Source organism: Mytilus galloprovincialis, chromosome 3, assembly GCF_965363235.1.
Source record: "Mytilus galloprovincialis chromosome 3, xbMytGall1.hap1.1, whole genome shotgun sequence".
Classification (NCBI taxonomy): domain Eukaryota; kingdom Metazoa; phylum Mollusca; class Bivalvia; order Mytilida; family Mytilidae; genus Mytilus; species Mytilus galloprovincialis.
Window position 1 is genome coordinate 76,516,515 of NC_134840.1, and position 22,471 is coordinate 76,538,985.

The 22,471-nt window shown below is 32.3% G+C and overlaps 1 protein-coding gene across 11 annotated transcripts in view; it reads right to left on the minus strand.

Annotated features, from left to right (window-relative positions):
* LOC143068979 (osmosensitive cation channel TMEM63C-like) overlaps nt 1–22,471 on the minus strand; it is a 51,829-nt gene that overhangs the window by 28,024 nt on the left and 1,334 nt on the right. For 9 of the 11 annotated variants that reach the window (XR_012976287.1, XR_012976288.1, XM_076243397.1 and 6 more), the window contains exons 2-11: nt 16,708–16,882; nt 16,117–16,199; nt 8,595–8,685; nt 7,023–7,060; nt 5,593–5,732; nt 5,234–5,285; nt 4,712–4,820; nt 4,221–4,294; nt 973–1,053; nt 429–549 (exon numbers count right to left, since the gene is read on the minus strand). Coding sequence is in view for 9 of the 11 variants with exons in the window: in XM_076243397.1 (XP_076099512.1) it covers nt 429–549; nt 973–1,053; nt 4,221–4,294; nt 4,712–4,820; nt 5,234–5,285; nt 5,593–5,732; nt 7,023–7,060; nt 8,595–8,685; nt 16,117–16,199; nt 16,708–16,848 (930 nt within the window). In the remaining 2 variants the exon portion in view is untranslated. Of the gene's footprint in view, nt 1–428; nt 550–972; nt 1,054–4,220; nt 4,295–4,711; nt 4,821–5,233; nt 5,286–5,592; nt 5,733–7,022; nt 7,061–8,594; nt 8,686–12,239; nt 13,072–16,116; nt 16,200–16,707; nt 16,883–18,186; nt 18,283–22,471 lie in introns of those variants that run through there. The other 2 variants (XM_076243390.1, XM_076243398.1) reach the window with 2 other exon arrangements.

The window sequence follows — 22,471 nt, forward strand, 5'->3', positions numbered from 1 at the left end:
GTTGCAGTGACAAGGTACAATGACATACTGACAGACAGGGTAATTCATTTACTCCATCCCAAATAATAAACCCTGTTTCCTGAGGAGTATAATGAAAAAAAAAACTACCTGAATTTTGTAGATTTGATTGTGAAAAGATAATCTTTCTGAAGGCACATCCGCATCAACCCCATGTGTTACTGAGAATGATTAAGAGTTTGGCCAATTGTGTTGACAAATCTTCACTTTGAAGACTGTACATCATGTACATTGGTTCTTTGGTTTTTGTTGGGTTGCTGTCCCTTTGAAACATACATGTCACATCTCTTTTTTTCTAATAACAGTATTACCTATTTGATAAATAGATTCATATCTAAAAAATCATAAGGAAGATAATTGAAATAATTTTGAAAAAAAAATATTAATTTGGATAGTTCCTATTTTCTTACCTTCTCACAACCACAACAATCACATAAACATCTCCCACAGACATATGGTCTCAGAGTAGGCCTAGTTCCAGTGCCATCATACTCTAATTCTGACATAAACTTGGCCTCTGCCATCATTTTTCTACAATGTCAAAGATATTATTTAAGTTATGAGAAATATTTGGTTTTAATTCCTAAATAGAAAAAAGTTAATCTTAAAAGATTGAAAGAAAGTTAAAAATCAGTTACCATTCTGAACAATATGTACTGTTAACCAATTTATTTTCTCTAATACTTTATTTCCTGTTTAGCTCTTTTTAGGCAATTTTGCTGCAATTTAATTGAGAGATTCACAAATTTACTTGATGTAGTTGAGTAACGAAAAAAACCAAGTTACATATTGGGAATTTTTTATACTCACCAAAGTTGAGAAAATAAATTGGTTTACAATATGTGAAAATGTCATTTGATTGAAAAAATCAACAACAAATAACATACAACTAGTATTAATTAACAAGATAGGACATTGAATGACAGAAGTTTTATTTCATTAATATACACATACCTTTTCTTATCCAGTTTAACCAGCTTAGAAATATTGTAGGCAAACTGTATATCTAGTACTACTACTTCTGGGTAGGCCTCTCTAAAAGAAAATAATAATTTATCAGTCAATTATTTCAAACTATATTGTTTTGGGTCTTATCAACTTTTTCAAAAATAACTCTCAAAGAATATAATATATTGTATCGGTCCATGGACAATAACTTCAAATTATATTGTTTTGGTTCTTATCAACTTTTTCAAAAATAAACTCTCAAAGAATATAATATATTGTATCGGTCCATGGACAATAACTTCAAACTATATTGTTTTGGTTCAACTTTTTCAAATATCTCTCAAAGGATATTATAAAATTATTGCCCGCTACGGAGGTGAATATCAATCAGCAGGGCACCTGCTCCAGTCATGCTTCAGTGATTCCCTATATAATCAACCAAATTTTTTCTCAAAAATGGAAGGGGGGGGCCACTGAAAAACCCTCTAAATCCGCCTCTGATGTGGCATTAAACATACTTATATTGTACATTTATGTTTATCTAATGAATTAATTATTAAGGCAAATAATTAATATGTTATCAAGGTTTCAATAGCAATGAATATATAAATGTATATTGTTTATGGTGAGTCTGCAGTGGTACAAGTTCGCAATGATTGTAGTTGTTCTAGTTGGTAGTTAACGTTGGTTTTAGTTGACTGTTAGTAGTACGTGTTGACTTAGTACGAACATATAATAGTATGAATGGACTGGTTTCCCTGTAAAGAAAACTGAGTATGTGTTCTATATTACAATAGTTATTCGACACAAATCAGACAAGTGTTCACTACTACAAGGATCAAAGGTGAGGTCTGACTTACCTGCCCATAGTAAATGTAAATGATTTGTTATATTGTCCCATACATGAATATATGAATATATATGGTTTAGGGGTGGGGATCTCAAGGGTTTTCAAGTTCTCAAACAGGAAGGGGTAGGGTGACCCCAGGGACTTCCCCTATATTTCATTTGATTTGTTATATTGTTCCATACATGAATATATATGGTTTAGGGGTGGGGATCTCGAGGGTTTTCAAGTTCTCAATCAGGAAGGGATAGGATGACCCCAGGGACTTCCCCTATATTTCATTTGATTTGTTATACTGTCCCATACATGAATATATATGGTTTAGGGGTGGGGATCTCATTGGTCCCAAGTTCTCAAACAGGAGGGGGTAGGGGGACTCCCCCTATATTTCATTTAATTAGTTATATTGACCCATACATGAATATATATTGTTTAGGGGTGGGGATCTCGACCGTTTCGTAAGTTCCCAAACAGGAGGGGGTGGGTCACCCCATGGACTCCCCTTATATTTCATTTGATTAGTTATATATATAGTCCCATACATGAATGTATATGGTTGAGAGGTGGGGATCTCATCCGTTTCAAAGTTATCAAACAGGAGGCCAGGGGGTAGAGTGGCCCAAAGGACGCCGCCTATATATCATATGATTTGCCTACATTCAGGTAGTTATTTGTGAAAATAAAGTAAGAATCTTCCAGCTACTTTAACTGACCCTTCAAAATTGAGAAAAAAAATACCCCAAAATTGCAGTAATATGCTTACACTTTAAAAGCATCTTTCATGCATTATCAACATTTATCACTGATAAAGAAAATTTATACTGTGACAAGGAACATATATATTGTTAGATATACTGTTCCCAGCTGTCACATTGTATTGGATTTTGACATTAAAATTTGTCAAAAGTAATTTTGAGTTTCTGTTTAAAATATTTTCTGCTTTTTCTTTCTTTTAAATATATCTTTTGGTTTTCAATTCTAGTGTTTATATTCATTTACCATGCATAGATGTATTTTGTCACCTGCCTGGATTCGCCAAAATCCCGGAATTACCCTTATCCGCTTCCGGAATCGGATCCGAAATTGTAATTGTCTTTTCACGGTAGCCATTGTCATTGTGTTCCAATGTTGTTTTTGTGAGTCAGATACGATTTTACTCGTATTAACACATTTTTTGTTGGCGATTTTCTGTATATAGCTAGCGATTGAACAAAATTGACATCTGTCATGAATAATAATGATTAAAATAAGTTTTGAGATCGTTTATTTGGAGACTTTGGCAAAAAGGTTTGCAAAGCTATTTTTTTATTTTCTTTCAAGTGGAACTGAGACTACTATAACTGTGATATAGTTGTCTCAGAGTCGAAAGCCCGTCGGGCGTGGCTAGTAACCAAGTCGAAAGTGGAAGGTCGCGAACCCCTGCTTCCAAATTGAAAAGAAAAGCATTTCGTCTTCTAATTTGAAATTCCCGCCAACACAATGAATAGTTGAACTTATTATATAATAGACTACTGACGTAGTTGTACTACGTATTGACGACAAACAATATTCCTACGACTTTTGCCATTTGGGAAATCTAAACTACTTGTCTTAAAAGATTTTCGGCGATTAAATATTTCGTACAATTGTTTTTTGACATCTTAGCCAAAAGCACAGGCGATAATAAACTACATAAGAATTCCTAATGAGCACTACTTCCTATGTGCAACTTCAAAAGTTTTGGGTGATTCGACGATCTTTAAGGTTTTTCTAGTCATTTTTTTTTGTAATCCAGAATTAAAAGTATTTAAATTAGTTATATATAACATAGTAGCCAGCTAGATAATAACAATGGCAAGTATTTCAGCATTTATTGGGTAGACCACAAATCTAGGGTGCTCGCATAATGCAGATTAACTGCATAAAAATGGTCAACCCGAGATGGGTTATTATACCAGGGGAATAACCCTTAATTCCAGGGATGATAGATATTCACTTCATGAATACTTTTGCCCCATGTAAGATTTTCTTTAAATGCTTTGTTTTTTTTAGAAAAAGGCCAATAACAGCATTTCACCCCTATGTTCTATTTATAGCCATGGAGGCCATGTTTTTTGACAAAACAAAAGTAAAACACAAACTTTATTCTAGATACTCTACGGATCATTCAGTTTAAGTTTGGTTGGAATTGGTTTCAAATAGTTTCAGAAAAGAAGATGTTTGAAATAGTTGACACTGGAAGGACAAGGACAGACGATGACAGACGACAGTCGCCAGATGATGGTTTTGATGATGAAAATGTTGAGGTAATTGGTTCACTGATATGCATTGATACTTTTTTAAAGAAAAAAAAATTCATTAAAGATGAAAAATAATACAGTTTTAGATTTGTAACTACTTTGGCGCAAAATAGTTAAAACCAACTTACTGAAAGTGTTGTTGTATAGTGTTCTTGTAACATTTATCCCTCGGTATATGGGACACCATCAATGTTTTTGATACCTGTAAATATTAATCATTTATATTTTACAACACCAGTACATTCAAAGTCATTCTAATTAAAGTATTTTGACTAATCACAAATCCATTTACATAAGGTTTGTCCACTAAAAGATACTTTTTATTTAGTTCAGGAAAAAATCAACTTTAGGTAAAGGATATTTCATGCATTTTTCAGACAAGAACAAATTAACAATAAACACTTGTACATCAAGACAGTCAAACAGACGCCCCACTATGGCCATGGTTCTACTTAAGTAGATTTTAATTTAATCTATTTATAAATAAATACAATATTTCTTTTTAATAGAGAAATTTGAGAAGAAATTTCTTACCCCACACATTTGATCTTGGGCTTGGATAACCTTGGTTTTCTGGATGTTATCAGAATACTATATTATTTGGAAAACATAAGCTTACCTGTTCATCTTTTGTAAAATCTAGGTTGAGAGAGAAATGTCTCATTAGAGCCACCAAGATAATTAAATATACCACTGCTAGGATTGCATGTACCCATAAGTACTTAGAGCTAAAAAATATAAAAAATTAAAATTAAATCTGGTATTAAAATTAGAAATATCATATAAGGGTGTGTACTAAGTGGCAAGTTGATTGGATCCCAACTTCACAAAAATTACCTTGACCAAAAACTTTAACTGAAGCGGGACAGAAGGGCAACAATAAAGTAAAAGCACAAAAAAACAGACTCTCAAACGAATGGATGAATGAACAGACGCACAGGCCAAAAAACATAATGCCTTTAAGTGGGGCATACAAATGAAAGAACCTTTGTGAGCATGCTTACACATCCCACACTCAGTCATGCAGGAAAGCATGTTATGTACAAAAAAAATAACCTAAATAATGTCAAATGTTCAAATTTATTACTAGTAACTAGATTTCAATTATATTCTATGTTTACATTAATACAAGATAACTTACTCTGGATCTAAGTTGCCAATAGTTGTATGACCGAGATCTTTATCACTACCAACTAAAATATAAACAAAAATATATTATAATACTTATTCAAAATCAAATGGTCATGTTATTCAATCTATGAATAATTTTAATGGCATCAGACTTGGTTTAAGAAATAAAAGATTCTAAAAGGTAGGTTTATTGCAGCGCCAGTGTACAGATTATATATCTCCCTAGTCTTCCCGGGCATGTATTTCCTATCATCATTCCTGAAAAGAGGGTTGCTGCTCACAATGAAACTATTAAACCAAGAGTTCCAAATGGTGAACCTTCATACATTTTAGGAAACGTCAAATCTTTAAATAATCAAAAGTACTCACTATTGTCGCCTTGGAAGTTTATAGGGAGTATAACTACCACAGACAACACAGTTATCATAGCTGTATATATAATGAGGTATCTCTGGAAAGTCAGGTATTGTATAGCATCTCGGCCATTCTTGTGTGCTATATCTGAATCTCTGTAATGATAAAATAATTGATCACAACATTTCAAACATTACCTAGTTTCTAGTTACTAGTAAAGTAATTTTCTACAAAGTGATAATAAAATGCTTCCCAGAGCGCAGCCTGATACAACCGCAGAAGTCAAAACCCTGAACAGGCAAATTTGGACACAATATTCAAGCTTGATACTGTCTGAATTTGGATTGTGATCAAAATTTTTGACAAAATATAGGTTTCTGACACAAAATAAATGTGGTCAAAGATCTTTTGTGCAATACTATGCAAATGAATATTTCTTCTCAAAACTTTTCAAACATTCGAAATTTGAAAAATTTTGAAAAAAAATATGAATGCCTTAAAGAAATCTGGTACCCACCCGACCCACACTTTTTAAAACCCCCTTGGAGCAATAACCTCAAAACTCAATTTCAGAGCAATGGAAATACTTTAATATACACAAGTTATTATCCTGAAACAAGAAAAATGCTTGTTTTTGGACCCTTTTGGGCCCCTTATTCCTGAACTATTGGGACCATCATCCCCAAAATCAAAAACTTTCCTTTTGTGGTATTGAACCTTTTTTTAATCTTTCATAGAAATCCATTCACTCAAACTTATTGTCCAGAAACCAATGTGTCTTCAGATGACGATGCAGATGACGACATGATAACATTAATCCAAAATTTTTGGCAGTCTTATAAAAACCATAGATGGTGAAAAAACTTTTAGAAATATGTGGGTATATTCAAATCATATTAAACATCAACAACCATACATCTCACAATATTTGCACATTATTGGAAGAAATACATCCTTTAGAGTGAAGCCAATTATTGTGACACATCACTTTGTTAACCTTTCTGTAACCCCACAAAAACCTTATTTTATGTACTTTTAAAAGTGTATGTTTCCTATCTTTAAATTGTGCTGAAGACCCAACTCTAAATGGTGAAACATGTTGACAACAATAAAATATTAGTAATGTCCTTGTCCTAACCAGCTCCTGGGATAAACCCATTACTAAACCCCTCAGATCTGTCAACCCTTCAGGTTACACTTGGGATTTTTCACCCCAGGAATAGATTACCTTAGCTGGCAAAACCTTTCAAAATTTTGGGTCTCAATGCTCTTCAACTTCGTATTTTTTTTTTGTCATTCTAATTTTTTTTATTTTAATCATCACTGATCAGTCTTTTGCAGACAAACCTTGTTTCTGCCTTACACAGTTATACTTCAAACCTGATATATATGATTATTAAGAATGATAAAATTCAATATCCATGTAAAAATCTTACAACACTTACTTGACTTTAAAGTATGCAGTAATCCAAGCAAAGAAATGCTAAAAAATAAAAAATTATAATAAATCAATTATATCAGACATCATCTGACTTCAAATCATATAATGTTTTTGTCTTTAACTGTTTTCAGATGTTCTCCTTTTAATTGAATGTGAAATATCTAAGAAAGTTCAGATACTTGTTTCACTAAACAAAACACCAAATACTGATTGATTGATTGATTGTTGTTTGCTTAACGTCCAGTGGCAAATATTTCATGCATATTCAGGACGAGAACACGTTCACAATAAATACAATAGGTAGGTCTTGTCATAGTAGAGGCCATTTCGGATGATGGTCGGGAAAAATTTGGACTGCCACTGGAAAATGAGTGTATATTGGATAGGGACCGAAATTTTGCCTTGCAACAGGCCACCTACGGGCCCTCAAAGAGTTGTTGCAAGGGTTCTTAACGGGCAAAGAGCGTGGCACTCTCTTTACACGAGACATCGGATTTAGCGTTCCCAATCTGACCAGACGTGACTGCGAACTTAATACATCCCACACAGCCAAACGGACCCCCCCACTTTGGCAAGTGTTTTACTGTCGGTCGGAAGAAGACCAAGTGACCATATTTCTATTCCCCAGTCACCCAAATACTGCATAGAAAGAGTATTAAATACGTTTTTTAAACCAGTTTGATGTGACTAAATCAAAACAAAACTTTGTCAGTGCTATGCTTTGCTTGTCTCTTACTATTTTAGACATCATTAAATGGAGAAAGTAGCTATGGGACACAGACGATGCCCCAGTTTGCATATAACTTTGTTGGGGAACATACCGATAACTAGAGAATTGTAAATGTCATGAAACCCAAATTCAATCTTGATCAGTCTTTTGTGGTAATAAGCTTTGAGTATAAATTTCATAACATTTGGTCAAATGAAACTAAAATTAGTGAACAGAAACCAATTTAAGAATATACAGATGGATGAACAAACAGGTGTATGTACATGCGTAGGTACGAACTGATGGAAGTAAGAAAGGATGGATATACAGATAGTAAAGGTCAACCGTAATGCCCACTCACTAGGACGGAGGCATAAAAATATTTGCTGTTGACTGAAGATCTTTAAGGTGGTACCTAACACTACAGGGAGATAACTCTGTAAAGTCAGCTTAACGTTTTAATTACGTTGTGTTGTAAAAGGAATATTAAGCTTTTCAATGATCAAAATTGGTGTTTGTCAAATTGCTATATAACCAGTGTCATTTTTCTGACAAAACAGTTGGTTCAAAAAATTTAAAATTTTTATATTTTTATTAAAGTCTCAAAGTAAATACTTTGACAAAATTTTATGAAAATTAAACGAGCCAAATTAATTTTAGTGAAAGTATTGGGTACCACCTTAATATTCTCATATGTTCCCAACATATTTTGACCAAAAACAGTTAAAGCTTGACAAAGTAAAGACAATTTGTCTTTAGTTGAATACCATATATTGCCATCTAGATACATTTTTGGTTAGACAGGTTGTTGTTTAATTTATACATCCTGCATCTTATCATTTCAATAATATTTATTTTACAACTCACAGTATCATGTAGATGTATGTGTGTATCCAAAGATTCTTGTGAGCCAATCTTTGGTTTTTCATCATGATCTCCATAAAAGAGTGAGGTCCATCTACAATAATATAATCATTAAAATTAGTACATGTTAATAAGAATGTTATTTTCCTTTTTTTTTTAACTGTTTTGGTGAATATTTCATTGAGATGTAACCTCTTTATATTCTAAAGAGCTTCCACAATAAATATCTAAGCATGATATCGTCTTGTGTGAAAGTTTTATATTGTTTTTGAGATACAGAGGGACATATGAAACCCCTCCCCCTCTTTTTTTTCTTCAAAAAAAACTAAATGTCACTATAATAAAATTTTGAATCAAAACCAAAAAGTATACAGATCTTAAGATTAATATAACAAAGAAGTGTGTAAAGTTTTAAGCAATAATCATAAATTGTTTTTGAGATACGGCGCGACATGTAAAAAAAACCCTCCCCCTTTTTTACAAAATACTAAATAACTGAAAAATAAAATTTTGAATCATCACCAAAAAGTATACAGATGTTTAGATTAATATAACAAAGAAGTGTGTAAAGTTTTAAGCAATAATCATAAATTGTTTTTGAGATATGGTGTGACATGTAAAAACCCCCTCCCCCTTTTTTACAAAATACTCAATAACTCAAAAATGAGATTTTGAATCATCACCAAAAAGTATACAGATCTTAAGATTAATAAAACTAAGAATTGTGTAAAGTTTTAAGCAATAATCAAAAATTGTTTTTGATATATGGTGCGACATGTGAAAAAAAAAAAACCCCGTGTTTTAGTTACAAAGTGCCGTAACTCAAAAAGTTTTAATCTTATATTCACCAAAAAGAATACAGATTATTTGAATATCATAAGAAACAACTATAATAAGTTTCATGAAATTTGGATAAGTCGTTCTCAAGTTACGGTGCGACATGTTTACGCCGGACAGACGGACGGACACCGGACATTTGTATAGCATAATACGTCCCGTCAAAATTTTGACAGGCGTATAAAAATTTAAGCAGTTTTTTTTCAGGTAATTGGCCCCTTTCAAGGTATATTTAACTTTAAGTTCTTAAATCTCCTTCAATTTCACAAAGTGTGTGTGCTACAGTCATAAAGATTAATTTACAATGAATATAATTGTATACTTTTTTTTAATGAATGTGCAGATTTTTTATTAATAAGTTTATTTTAGAATGACCTTGAAGAGAGGTGAGTGATGAAAGATCTGTCAAATGATCAAATTGGCAGTATAAAGCAATAATCCTTGACTTTGTATTTTAAATGATTCAATTTGCATCCGTCATTAGACAAATTTATTGAACAAATAATAACTTTTGACAGCTGTACCTAATAACATACGAAATAAGTGTCATATTTCATATAAAAGTGAAAACAATAGTTAATCAATATAGTAACTAGCTCTGGCTTAGCACAGAATTATTTTAATACACTGTTATAGCATAAACCTGATAAGTGTAACTGAATTTTTAGTACATGGCTTTATTACAGAAGCTTTGCAATTATATGTCCTAGTGATTGCATATTTTTGCATAAATTCTTCAATAGAAAATGTCAACTCAGTAAAAATGGAACTTGTATCAATTATGGTCAATTTATCATTATATAAAAGGATACCAGGGGTCAAATATATTTTTTTAAATAATCTGTCAAGAAATGGATACCTGTTTTAATAAAACTAGATATCATTGAGATGGGAGCCATCTCTGTGGGCCCCGCTGTGAATAATGTGCATTAAAAAATTGTATCTTTACCATAGGACATGGGTTTGTCAACTGAAATCAAAGTTTTTGACCTTGACCTTAGACCTAGGAAGTTGTAAATAAATTATGACACACCCTTTGGTGTTGGTTTATAAACATGTCAAGTATAAACTTTGAAATGATAACGGTTCTCAAGATATAGAGCGGACACGATCTTTACCATAGGACATGGGGTTGTCAACTGAAACCAAAGTTTTTGACCTTGACCTTTGACCTAGGAAGTTGCACATAAATTATGACACACCCTTTGGTGTTGGATTATATACATGTCAAGTATAAACTTTGAAATGATAACGGTTCTCAAGATATAGAGCGGACACGATCTTTACCATAGGACATGGGGTTGTCAACTGAAACCAAAGTTTTTGACCTTGACCTTTGACCTAGGAAGTTGTACATAAATTATGACATACCCTCTGATATTGGTTTATATACATTTCAGGTATAAACTTTAAAATGATAACGGTTCTCAAGATATAGAGCGGACACAATCTTTACCATAGGACATGGGGTTGTCAACTGAAACCAAAGTTTTTGACCTTGAACTTTGCCCTAGGCAGTCGTTCATAAATTATGACACACCCTCTGGTGTTGGTTCATATACATGTCAAGTATAAACTTTGAAATCATAACGGTTCTCAAGATATAGAGCGGACACGATCTTCACCACAGGACACAGGGTTGTCAACTGAAACCAAAGTTTTTTGACCTTGACCTTTGACCTAGGAAGTTGTACATACATCATGACACGCCCTCTGGTGGTGGTTAATAAACATGTAAAGTATAAAGTATGAAATCATAATGGTTCTCTAGATATGGAGCGGACACAAAGTTAAAGTGTTACAGACGGACGGACGGACGGACAGACTGATCACTATAGGGCGATCCGCCTTTGGCGGGGCCCTAATTAACATAATAAAAATTCATTTTTGAAATAAATACATGTATATATGTTACCTTTATTTTAATCTGAATAGCACTTTTATTGGGAAGTTGAAGTGTTTCAAAGCATTTTGTATTTCTAACATAACAATGTTTAAACTTTTTTTTAAGAAATTGCAGTGCTTTGAACAGAGAAAATTAAGTATGCCTTTTTGTATTTTAAATTCCTGGTAGGATTATAAAAGCAGTGAGCACATTGGATTCATAAAATTTGTGTAATATCAATTTTTGTGGATTTCATTGTAAGATAGAAGATACAAATTTGAATACTCAATGCAGTACAATTATTAAGTTAGTACTGTTCCTTAAAAACTTACATGGTAATCAGGAATGGCACTTTGAGACAGAATTTGAGAATTTCTAATACATTTTCACTGTCAAAAATAGTCTTACATAGTTGAGATTTCCAAGTGCCTTTCCTAGATCCCTTGTATATTTTTTATGGAATAGCCTTTAATACTTTTAGTACCAAATGAGGTTTATTTAAACCACAAAATTTTGAACCCTCAAAACAACAAGTTTGGCTCCAACAAAAATTAATGAACCCAAAGTTTATGTGAGCTGAATTATAACATAATATAGTTCCCAACATTGGAATTTGTCAATGGAAATGGCCTGCAATAACTTTTACACCAGTCAACAAATTTTCCCGCCAAATGTTACCCGTTAGCAAGCCATTTCAATATATCTATACATGTGTTTTGATTAATAATTATTTCATGCTCATAAGCTAGGTGTTTATTATTGTTATAATTAGGTTTAACAGCAGTTTTTATGGTTTTTATGTTTTTTTAATCTTTGGACAAGTAAAACAAACTTACTGTTTCCTTCCACTATAATTCAATATAAATGAAATACTTGACTATATAATATAAAGAAAATAATAACTACTAAATAATAAAAATTCCTACACATTGTAATCGCTTTTGGACTTCTTTTCCTCAGGCCTGGTAAATAAAAAATACAACATAAATATATACTGTGCACACATTATACATAAAATTCAGTGAAATTTCTCTTTGAACTGATTCTCTAAGTTGAAGATAAGGAGGGAATCAGTCAACTTTTGCCTTTTGACTGTTTATCCCCCTTTGATCTCTTTTCAGTGCAGAAGGGAACAAGCTTAGCGTTTTTTGAATTCAGGGGATGACTCCATATACAGTGGATCCATTTACTTTCGTGGGTACTTATTTTAATTGACTGAGGAAATAACATCAATTTGTTAAATTTTGATTTCTTGGTTTTCAAAAGTTTGCATGAAAGCATAAAAGAAAATTTCTGCTTGGTTGAACTTTTACGGTACATATTTGCTTCACATGTTACTAAATAACCTATGAAAATATTAATTATGAATCCACAATAACCACATTTCAAATTTTTATATAATTCAAAGCCAGAGTCAAAAATATGTTTGATTTATATGAAATAGGGATGGGAAATTTCACTGAATACAACAGACAAAATAATATAAACCACAAAACTAACATAGAACAAGTGTTAAAATTTTTTTAAATTAAATACATTTAACAACTATATTTAAATTCAATGTATATCTTTCAATGAAACAGGTAACATTTGCAATACTTGCTCGTAAAATGTATGTTTAAACAAGAGATTTTTTAATATGCTTTATCTATAAAGAACAATTGTAAGATGTTATCAAACAAGTGATTTTTTAATATACAAACTGCTTTAAATACTTACTCTGTGAAAAAAAAACAGGAAATGTACTACACTCAATTAAAACATGTGTTGTTTATTTTCTACTTTATTGTTTAACAACGTATATTTCATAGTTAAAATAAGCAGATCCTTACATAATTTTTTATTAACCTTTTCAAATACAAGTCTATTAGGATCGCTTTTTGGAAATCGCAATTTTATTGAATGGTGTTTTTTTTTAATTATTAAATGTCATGAACAGAAAAAGATACATGTACATATTAAAATGAAAAAATATATAAATTAATATTATCCGTGTATTACGTTACAACAATGAAATATTGAGCACATGTAATAGACAATTTTAAACTAACGACTTTTGACTCTGGAGAATTTAACTTCACAACGGATTGCCTTATCTGTGGTAGAACATTTTTGGCACTCTGTCAAGTAAGAGCAACTAAAATAAATAAAATCAAGCTTACAATGAGTCCAATTTGGCAATAAAATTAACTTTTTCCACTCATTTTGTTGTGCAATGAAAACATAACTATAGGCTCTAAAGAGCCTGTGTCGCTCACCTTGGTATATATATATGTGAATATTAAACAAAGGACACAGATGGATTCATTACAAATTTGTGTTATGGTGATGGTGATGTGTTTGTAGATCTTACTTTCCTAAACATTCTTGCTGCTTACAATTATCACTATCTATAATAAACTTGGCCCCAGTAGTATCAGTGGAAAATGTTAGTGAAAATCTACAAATTTTATGAAAATTGTTCAAAATTGACTATGAAGGGTAATAACTCCTTAGGGGGTCAATTGACCATTTTGGTCATGTTGACTTATATTTAGGTCTCACTTTGCTGTACATTATTGCTGTTTACAGTTTATCTCTATCTATAATAATATTCAAGATAATAGCCAAAAACAGCAAAATTTCCTTAATACTAATAATCTGAAAATTTCCTTAATACTAATAATTTCCTTAACCCTTACCATGCTGAGTTGTTTTCAGAAATTGTCTAAATTTCGAGTATTTGCAAAAAAATGCAAATGATATGCAAATGAGCTGTACCCTGATGCTGATGCATACTGATTACAATAAATCTAAAATAGGTGATCACGGGGTGGGGTGCTCGGGGTGAGGAGGCGGAATTTTTTTGTGGGGAATTTGCCCCAAAGTTGGTCCTCAGGTACAAAAAGCGTCAATTTTGACCTTTTTTCGTTCTTTTTCTCGACCTGTAAGTCCGAGAGATGCTAATAGATGCATCCATCTGTAGTTTACATGTAGCGTGGACACCAGTGAACACTTTTATCACAACAGTTGTTAGGTCGGAGTGAAACTGATCTGGGTTCATCAGTGTAAAGAAGGTCATTTGCACCAAAATTCACCAAATTTCGGAATTTTTCCAATTTTGAACTTTAACTGGACTTGCAACCGGAAGTAGTCGTTTCCTCGGCGTATTTTGATAATAGACACGACCAGTCGTTATGTGCCTTTAGGTTAACGGTATTTGTCAAGGTTTCAATCCTCTGAACTCCGTGATTCAGACCTTGAAGGTAAGCCCACCCCTCCAAAAAACCCAATTTTGTCCGATATCAAATTTTGAAGTTCGTATTTGAGCTCAAAATGAATATTTAAAGTGAGAAACATGACATGAATAGTTTCAGATTGAGGAAACGTTCATACACTACGAAATAAGTGGTATTACGATGACCTCTAAATGTATGGAGCGCCATTGATGCCAAAATAACGGTATTCTGGGTACGGCCGTAATATTACGGCCCCCGCACGACAAGGGTTAATACTAATAATCTGAAAATTTCCTTAATACTAAAAATTTCCTTAATACTAATAATCTGAAAATTTCCTTAATACGATTAATCTGAAAATTCCAGGGCAGATAGATCTTGACCTGATTAACAATATCACTTCCTGTCAGATTTGCTCTAAATGCTTTGGTTTTTGAGTTATAAGCCAAAAACTGCATTTTACCCCTATGTTCTTTTTTTAGCCATGGTGGCCATCTTGGTAGGTTGGCTGAGTTACCAGACACATTTTTTTAAACTAGATACCCCAATGATGATTGTGGCTAAGTTTGATTTAAGTTGGCTAAATAGTTTCAGAGGAGAAGATTTTTCTAAAAGATTATTAAGATTTTCGAAAAATGGTTAAAAATTGACTATAAAGGGCAATAACTCCTAAAGGGGTCAACTGACCATTTTTATCATGTTGACTTATTTGTAAATCTTACTTTGCTGAACATTATTGCTGTTTACATTTTATCTCTATCTATAATAATATTCAAGATAATAGCCAAAAACAGCAAAATTTCCTTAAAACTACAAATTCAGGGGCAGCAACCTAACAACTGGATATCCGATTAATCTGAAAATTCCAGGGCAGATAGATCTTGACCTGATCAACAATTTCACTTCCCGTCAGATTTGCTCTAAATGCTTTGGTTTTTGAGTTATAAGCCAAAAACTGCATTTTACCCCTATGTTCTATTTTAAGCCATGGCAGCCATCTTGGTTGGTTGGCTGAGTTACCAGACACATTTTTTAAACTAGATACCCCAATGATGATTGTGGCCGAGTTTGGTTTAATTTGGCCCAGTAGTTTCAGAGGAGAAGATTTTTCTAAAGGATTACTAAGATTTTCGAAAAAATGGTTAAAAATTGACTACAAAGGGCAATAACTCCTAAAGGGGTCAACTGACCATTTTGGTCACGTTGACTTATTTGTAAATCTTACTTTGCTGAACATTATTGCTCTTTACAGATCTTGACCTAATAAACAATTTAACCTAATTTTTTTTACGACGGACGACTGACGACGACAGACGACGACGGATAACGGACGCCAAGTGATGAGAAAAGCTCACTTGGCCCTTCATGCCAGGTGAGCTAAAAAGCTCATTTTCCCTCCAAATTGCACCTATCATAAGCCTGATTTTACTTCTTTAAGTTGCTCTTACAAGACAGCTGAGTACCAAAATGTCCTACCACAGAGTAGATATTTTGTGGCAAATTGTATACTCAGGGGTCAAGAGTTGGCCATATGAAAATAGTCTATATAACAGACATGATACAACATTACAGGAGTAGTTCATACTTCTCTTCAGTTCTACTGACGAGAGCAATTCTACCATAATCCCAGGCAATCTTTCTCAAGAGAGCAAACAGGAGTAACAGAATCTGAAAAAGCAGGGGGAAATCATTTTAATTTGATTGATGTAATTGCCTTTTATGCTGCTTTTGATTTTTCTACTAGCTATAAATATACCTTACCTGGTAAATTCCAAAAAACTTCAATTTTTTTTATGAATTATTGCAAAGTTTGACTTCATTAAGTTGTAAAAACTAAAATTTTTACTTCCACTTCGTACTTATTATTGTCAGTCTGTCAAGTTTTTTGAAGGGGTGATGATGGAAGTTTTTAAAGAACTTGACTGGCTATACAACCCTGTTAGGGGAGCTGTTTTATAAAGGTTATCTGGGTCCAATCATAATTTTATTTGAACAAGCTTTAAATACAATTGTGAGAATCAAATAGAGCATTCTTTTCTTAGTGCAATTATTTTTTCAACATAGGTAGCTGAAAATTTCCTTTTTTGGGATTTTTCTTAAAGTTTTAAAAAAATTCATTGATTTTGCATAATTCTTAAATATACTGGTGCATAGGACATTTATAATCTTTTCTTACCAGAAATCCAGCAACATTGACAGTGAGATTGAAGGGTACACCATTGTATAAATCCCAGAAATCATTGAGCCTGCCGTAGGGCGTGGAATGGTTTCTCCCTGTCAGAACATCACATGGCAACTCGAAAGAATCGTTAGACATTGTGATTCACTTGAGTTCTTAACTAGACACGCATCTGAAAAGAAAATACAAATATCATGTTTTTAAGTAGTTGGGCATGAGGCTTGTACAAGAATATTTTTTTTCAAAATGATAAATATAATTTTTCAAGAATATGATAGGCACAATGTTATGATCTACTACTAAGACTAGACTGTTAAAACATCTTATACTGGAAGTCCACCAGCAGAGGTATTAACAGAAGCTAGAAACTATGGGGACTAGAAGTCCACCACCAGAAGGTTTTAACCTTTGAGGACTAGTGGTACAACAGCAGACATTAAACCTTTGGGGACTATTAGTCCAACATTAGAGAAATACAATGTAGTAGTCCACCATCAGAAATATCATCTTTGAGGACTAAAAGGTCTGCTGAGTTGAGTGTTGATGCACCAATTGCTTTAAAGCAACTATAATTTTCTACTACTGTATCCCAATTTTTAAAATTGGTATTTTTTTATGCCAAAGTTGATAAAAATTGTTGATCCTTTTAACATGTAAAGCAATAAGCTCCAATGCATGCATTTCTCTAATAGATCCATTCACAAGCACTTTACACGGTCTGGAAATGGGTGTAACATGTGTAATGAATACAGCAATTATTTAACTGTTCCTTCAATGGACTTATGGCAAAACAAAACCTGACACAAAAATAACCTGGTATACAGTATCTATTGCTTATACAGTATACCTTTTTCAACTTAATTTTTGCTATGCCAAAATAGATCAAATATATTGCAGTCTTCATGCCGAGTGGCAGCCCAGGCAGGTAAAATTGCTCTCGGGCCTGTAAAAATCAGACCAGGCCAACAGAATCTAACAAAAACTTTTCAAAAATTGAGCTGCCGGCCTCACTGATAAACTAAAGATCATAGACCATGCTATATTGCCTCAACATGCAACCATTCTCTTACCATATGTTAAAGAATTCACAGAACTGACACTCAGACATCCATTATATTTAAATGCTAATATATCTGACCAATATTGGAGGACCTCTTAACAAGAAAATCTGATTGGAAAGTTGATTAATACAAACATTACCCTAAATGGAAAATCAATGAGACTAGAAGTCAAACCTCCTACTAAATACTGCTGTAACTAATCACCAATTGTTAGAACAGGTATAATTACCCAATAAACATAACTGTATGCTATACTTGTTGAAATTGGAAAAAAAGATACAGACAAAAAAGAACAATTAGCCTAGAGAATTTGAATTACATGAAGTTAATATCAGCTTCAAAGCTTAAAAAAACAAGTACATATGAAATTGCTAAAAATGTGAATAAATGTCAAATTGAGCAATAAATGTCTTACCATGAGATGTTAAATGACCACAATAAAGAGAATACAGTTTAGTACAAACAGTGTATTGATTTGCTATTACTACACCCTCCCCACACTGATCAATATTCATTCATCACATCACCATGTTGGCCAGATCAATATTATAATTTACAATCAAATATTAATGTATAGTCACATAATGAACTTATTTATCAATATTTTTTCTGTCTCAAAACTGATTTTAATGGATAAAAGATTAACCTTTAAAGACTAGACATTTAATGTGTCAAAGTAACATCCTTCTCTATAGGTCCTTTAACTTTTGATGCTACTTCACAAGATTATGATAATCTTATAATATTCAGTTGTCTATATACATGAATATGTATATATAGAGAGAGAGCTACATATCAATTATACTGGGTGTAAAAATATCATTGAATATTTTATACTGAGTGTACTAAATTACTACTAATATCATTGAAAATTAATTTGAATATACAATTGAATATCAAAGCAATTACATTTCATTCTTATCAAAAACGATACAGGTTGTAGGCTCAACCACATTTCTACTGTCTGCAATTTCATCAACAGATTAACTTTTCAAATAAAAATATACGTAGATAATGACAACTTGTCCGGCCTCCAGACTTATTTGGGAATATAACTAAGCATGCAAATCAATAATCAGAAATAATATTTCAAGGGCATTGTTAAACACATAGCAATGGCACAAATGGAAACATGTTCAATATGAAAATTATATTAAATGTTATAAGGCCATAAAAAAGAATAGGTTTGTTTGCCCAAACCCTACCTACCCACAAAAAAGCTGCCTATTCAAATTCTTTTATTGTCCTGATTTGAAGACATTTTTTTTTTAATCAGATAGGCATGAAGACTAACGAACATCCGATACTTCAATTTCTTTAAAAAAAAAAAAAAAAAAATGCCTACCTACCTACCCACTGTCTCAACCTTGGGTAGGGTTTGGACAAACCAAAATATTTTTAATTGTGGCCTAATATAGATTTACTATATTGATTTGCAATAGAGAACAATTAACTTGCTGATTTGTAATCAGATAATGCAGTTTCAATAATATCTTTTATAGACTGACTATGCAGTATTGGCTTTGCTCATTGTTGAAGGTGGTATGCGTACAGTGACCTATAGTTGTTAATTTCTGTGTCATTATGGTCTCTTGTGGAGACATGTCCCATTGTCAATCATACCACATATCTTCCTTTTTTTATATTTTTATTTCCAATAGAGATAAACTGTTTACCGGTACAATGCTTTTTCTTGGCTATATATATAATCATTACAATAATACAAATAATGAAACAGTAAAAAAAAAAAACATTCAATAAAAAAGGTCTAAATCATCTAAATGAATTTCAAAAGAACCATAATAATGGAACATAATAAAATTGTAGCTGTCAAGTTGTAAGCATGTACACAATGTATTTATAAAGTTAAATATGTGTGTACATAACATGTCTAATGGCTAAAAGGTGTTTTTCTACAAAACAATGTCACTTTTAGTTATATGTAAAATAGATCCTCAATAAGACCATTTTTGGGACATATGAGGGCCTGTTATCATGGTACATTTTGTTATTCACTAATTTTGTGTGTTAAATGTACATTTGTATGATAATATCAGATTACTACATGGCATTTTTCATATAGCATGCGACTCGAGGGCTAATAAAACATGCCATATGAAAAATTACATGTTATGATCTTTTTATCATATGCTTCAACAATGGAGAAAAATAACAGATTCATATATTGATCCTTTTACGTGATTCCCAAATAGTATTTCAAAGAGAGAAAAGTTCACGGACGTCAGACCCCAAATTTAGTACATTCGATATGAAATCTTTCTATCTGCTCTTTTGTCGGGTTGTTGCCTCTTTGACACATCCCCCCATTTCCATTTTAATTTTAAATTTTGAAATTCATAGGATTTTAGGGCAAATTGAAGAAAAGCATGTTTAAGAATAATGTCTTCAGGAAGTGAGTGATGGGCATGTGTTTGTTGTTGTAGATAATACACCCATCTAGGGATATGGATAATTCCACATATTTTTTAATTGGTCCTCTAGTTGCATAATTGGAAATTTATTCAAAAGTCTAACTTACACAGGAGATTTTAGTGTTAAAAGTGGTTTTCAAAAAATAAGGGAAGTTTAGCAACCAACAATCAATCAATCAAAAAATAGATATTTGATCATATGTATCGCTAGCTGTACATGTTAAGACTAAGGTCGAGTGCTAAGAACCCTCCTCTTTGCCATGTTTGCAGAAGTTTTAAACTCCAATCCTAATTGACTATAATTTGACAGTTTTCTTCAGAAGGTGACACTCTGGATCATTATTAATTTCTTTTTCTGACATTATCTTGTTTAATATTTTTGGCAAAGGTTTTCTGCACTGAATGCTGAAATCTGTCTGATGCCCTAGACAAGTAAAATTTTATTTTTGCAAAAACATGTTCGTTGATGTTTAATAGACACATCAGAAAAATGTCTAATTATCAAGATTATTGTTCTTTGGACTAGTGATTGGAAAAGATATTAGTGCAAACTGTAAAAATGTTTGATCCTTGTGGCTTGTACAGAGGAAAAGCAACAGTTAAACTGTATAGGGATTTTTCGCATTTTAATCACTCTCTACATGTAGGTATATAGGGTCACATACAATTCCACTTATCAGAAAAAGATAATTGTATGTATAAAAATTACTATTGATGATTCAACATGTTCAAAATGATAATTTAAACATTTCAGTAGCTGAAAAGCATCTGCAATTATACTTATTTTTTATGTACTTTTCATTTAAATTGCATTGCCTACATGACTATTCAGTACAAAGTTTTCCATGTTCACGGTGTTGTTCAAATACAGACATAAGAAGGTAACTTATGAAATCAACTGTCAATGTAATCATTCTTGTAGGCACTGTTCACACCACTGACTAAAATTAGGTTGCTTACTTGCCACTGACAAGATAATTGGACTATATTACAGGTATCCATATTTAACTTCAATCTATGAATTTTAAAAGCATGGCAAACAACAAATAAAGAGGGGGGATAGGACCTTTATTTGGGACTCCAGGATCAGGTGTTTTTAAGCTCAGGATTTCATGATTGACCCTTTTTGGGATCCTGGAATTCTTTTTTTGAATTTTTGGATGTCTGGATTAAAATTCATTTAAATTCAGGACCTCTGGATTTCATGTTTTTATATGACCGGGATTTTGGGATCAGGACCTCTCCTTATATAATTATAACTTCTTGCAAGGCTTTTTTAGGCGTCCCAGAAAAAAATTAAAATAGCCTTGCAAGACGTCATAATTATTTGTGCTAGACCTCTCCTACTCCCCTTAATAAACATGATAAAGTGTGGAGCATGAGAATTAAAAGTGGGGAGTGGGGACTGGGGAAGGGACATTTAAGACTGGTGCTCTAGTCAACTGATAACAGTTCACTGCTATGCTACAATAGGGTCATGTATATGTTACAGTGAATTTGTATAATCAGTGATTATGTAGAATCCCTGAAATTTTCAGAGATTATGTAGAATCACTGGCTAGTTTAGTGATAATGTAGAATCCTTGAAATTTTCAGGGATTATGTATAATCACTAGAAAAAACGTCAGGGATTCTACATAATAACTGAAATAAAGAAATAGTTTTATTTATAAAGAAAATGAATAAAAGTTAAATAATTTATTCTATAAAATCACATAAAAACATCATAATAAAGTAACAAAAATTGTAAAATGTTAAGCACAATATATATCAAAATGATAAACCCAATTTTTTTTAAAAGTTAGGCACACTATTTTAAAATGTTAAACACAATATATTAAAATAATAAAATAATATGCTTCACATCTGTTTTACCACAATATCCACATTTTAAAAATCCTTTTCCTGCACATATCGAATCAGATTTTAACGACACGCCTAAGAGAAATAAAAAAGGTCAGTAAAAAAATCTGAAGGTACACCCCCACCCCAAAAAATTTTTTTTTTTTTTAAAAATGGGAACCTTGAACTGGTTCGAGCAAGGCAGATACCATTGTTTTGTGGTCATGCAATATCCTTTTTCAGACTCTTTTTTAACAATTGTCATTATGTTTTTTGGGTTTCCCTTTCCTTTTTTATCCTGTCGAATTGCTATGAGAATACATAAATGCAAACTTCCTCTAAAATTTTGTTCTATTTGTCAATCCTAAGTTCTGCCTGTTTTTCTATACATTTAGATGCCTAATTATTCACAGTTTTAATTTCTTG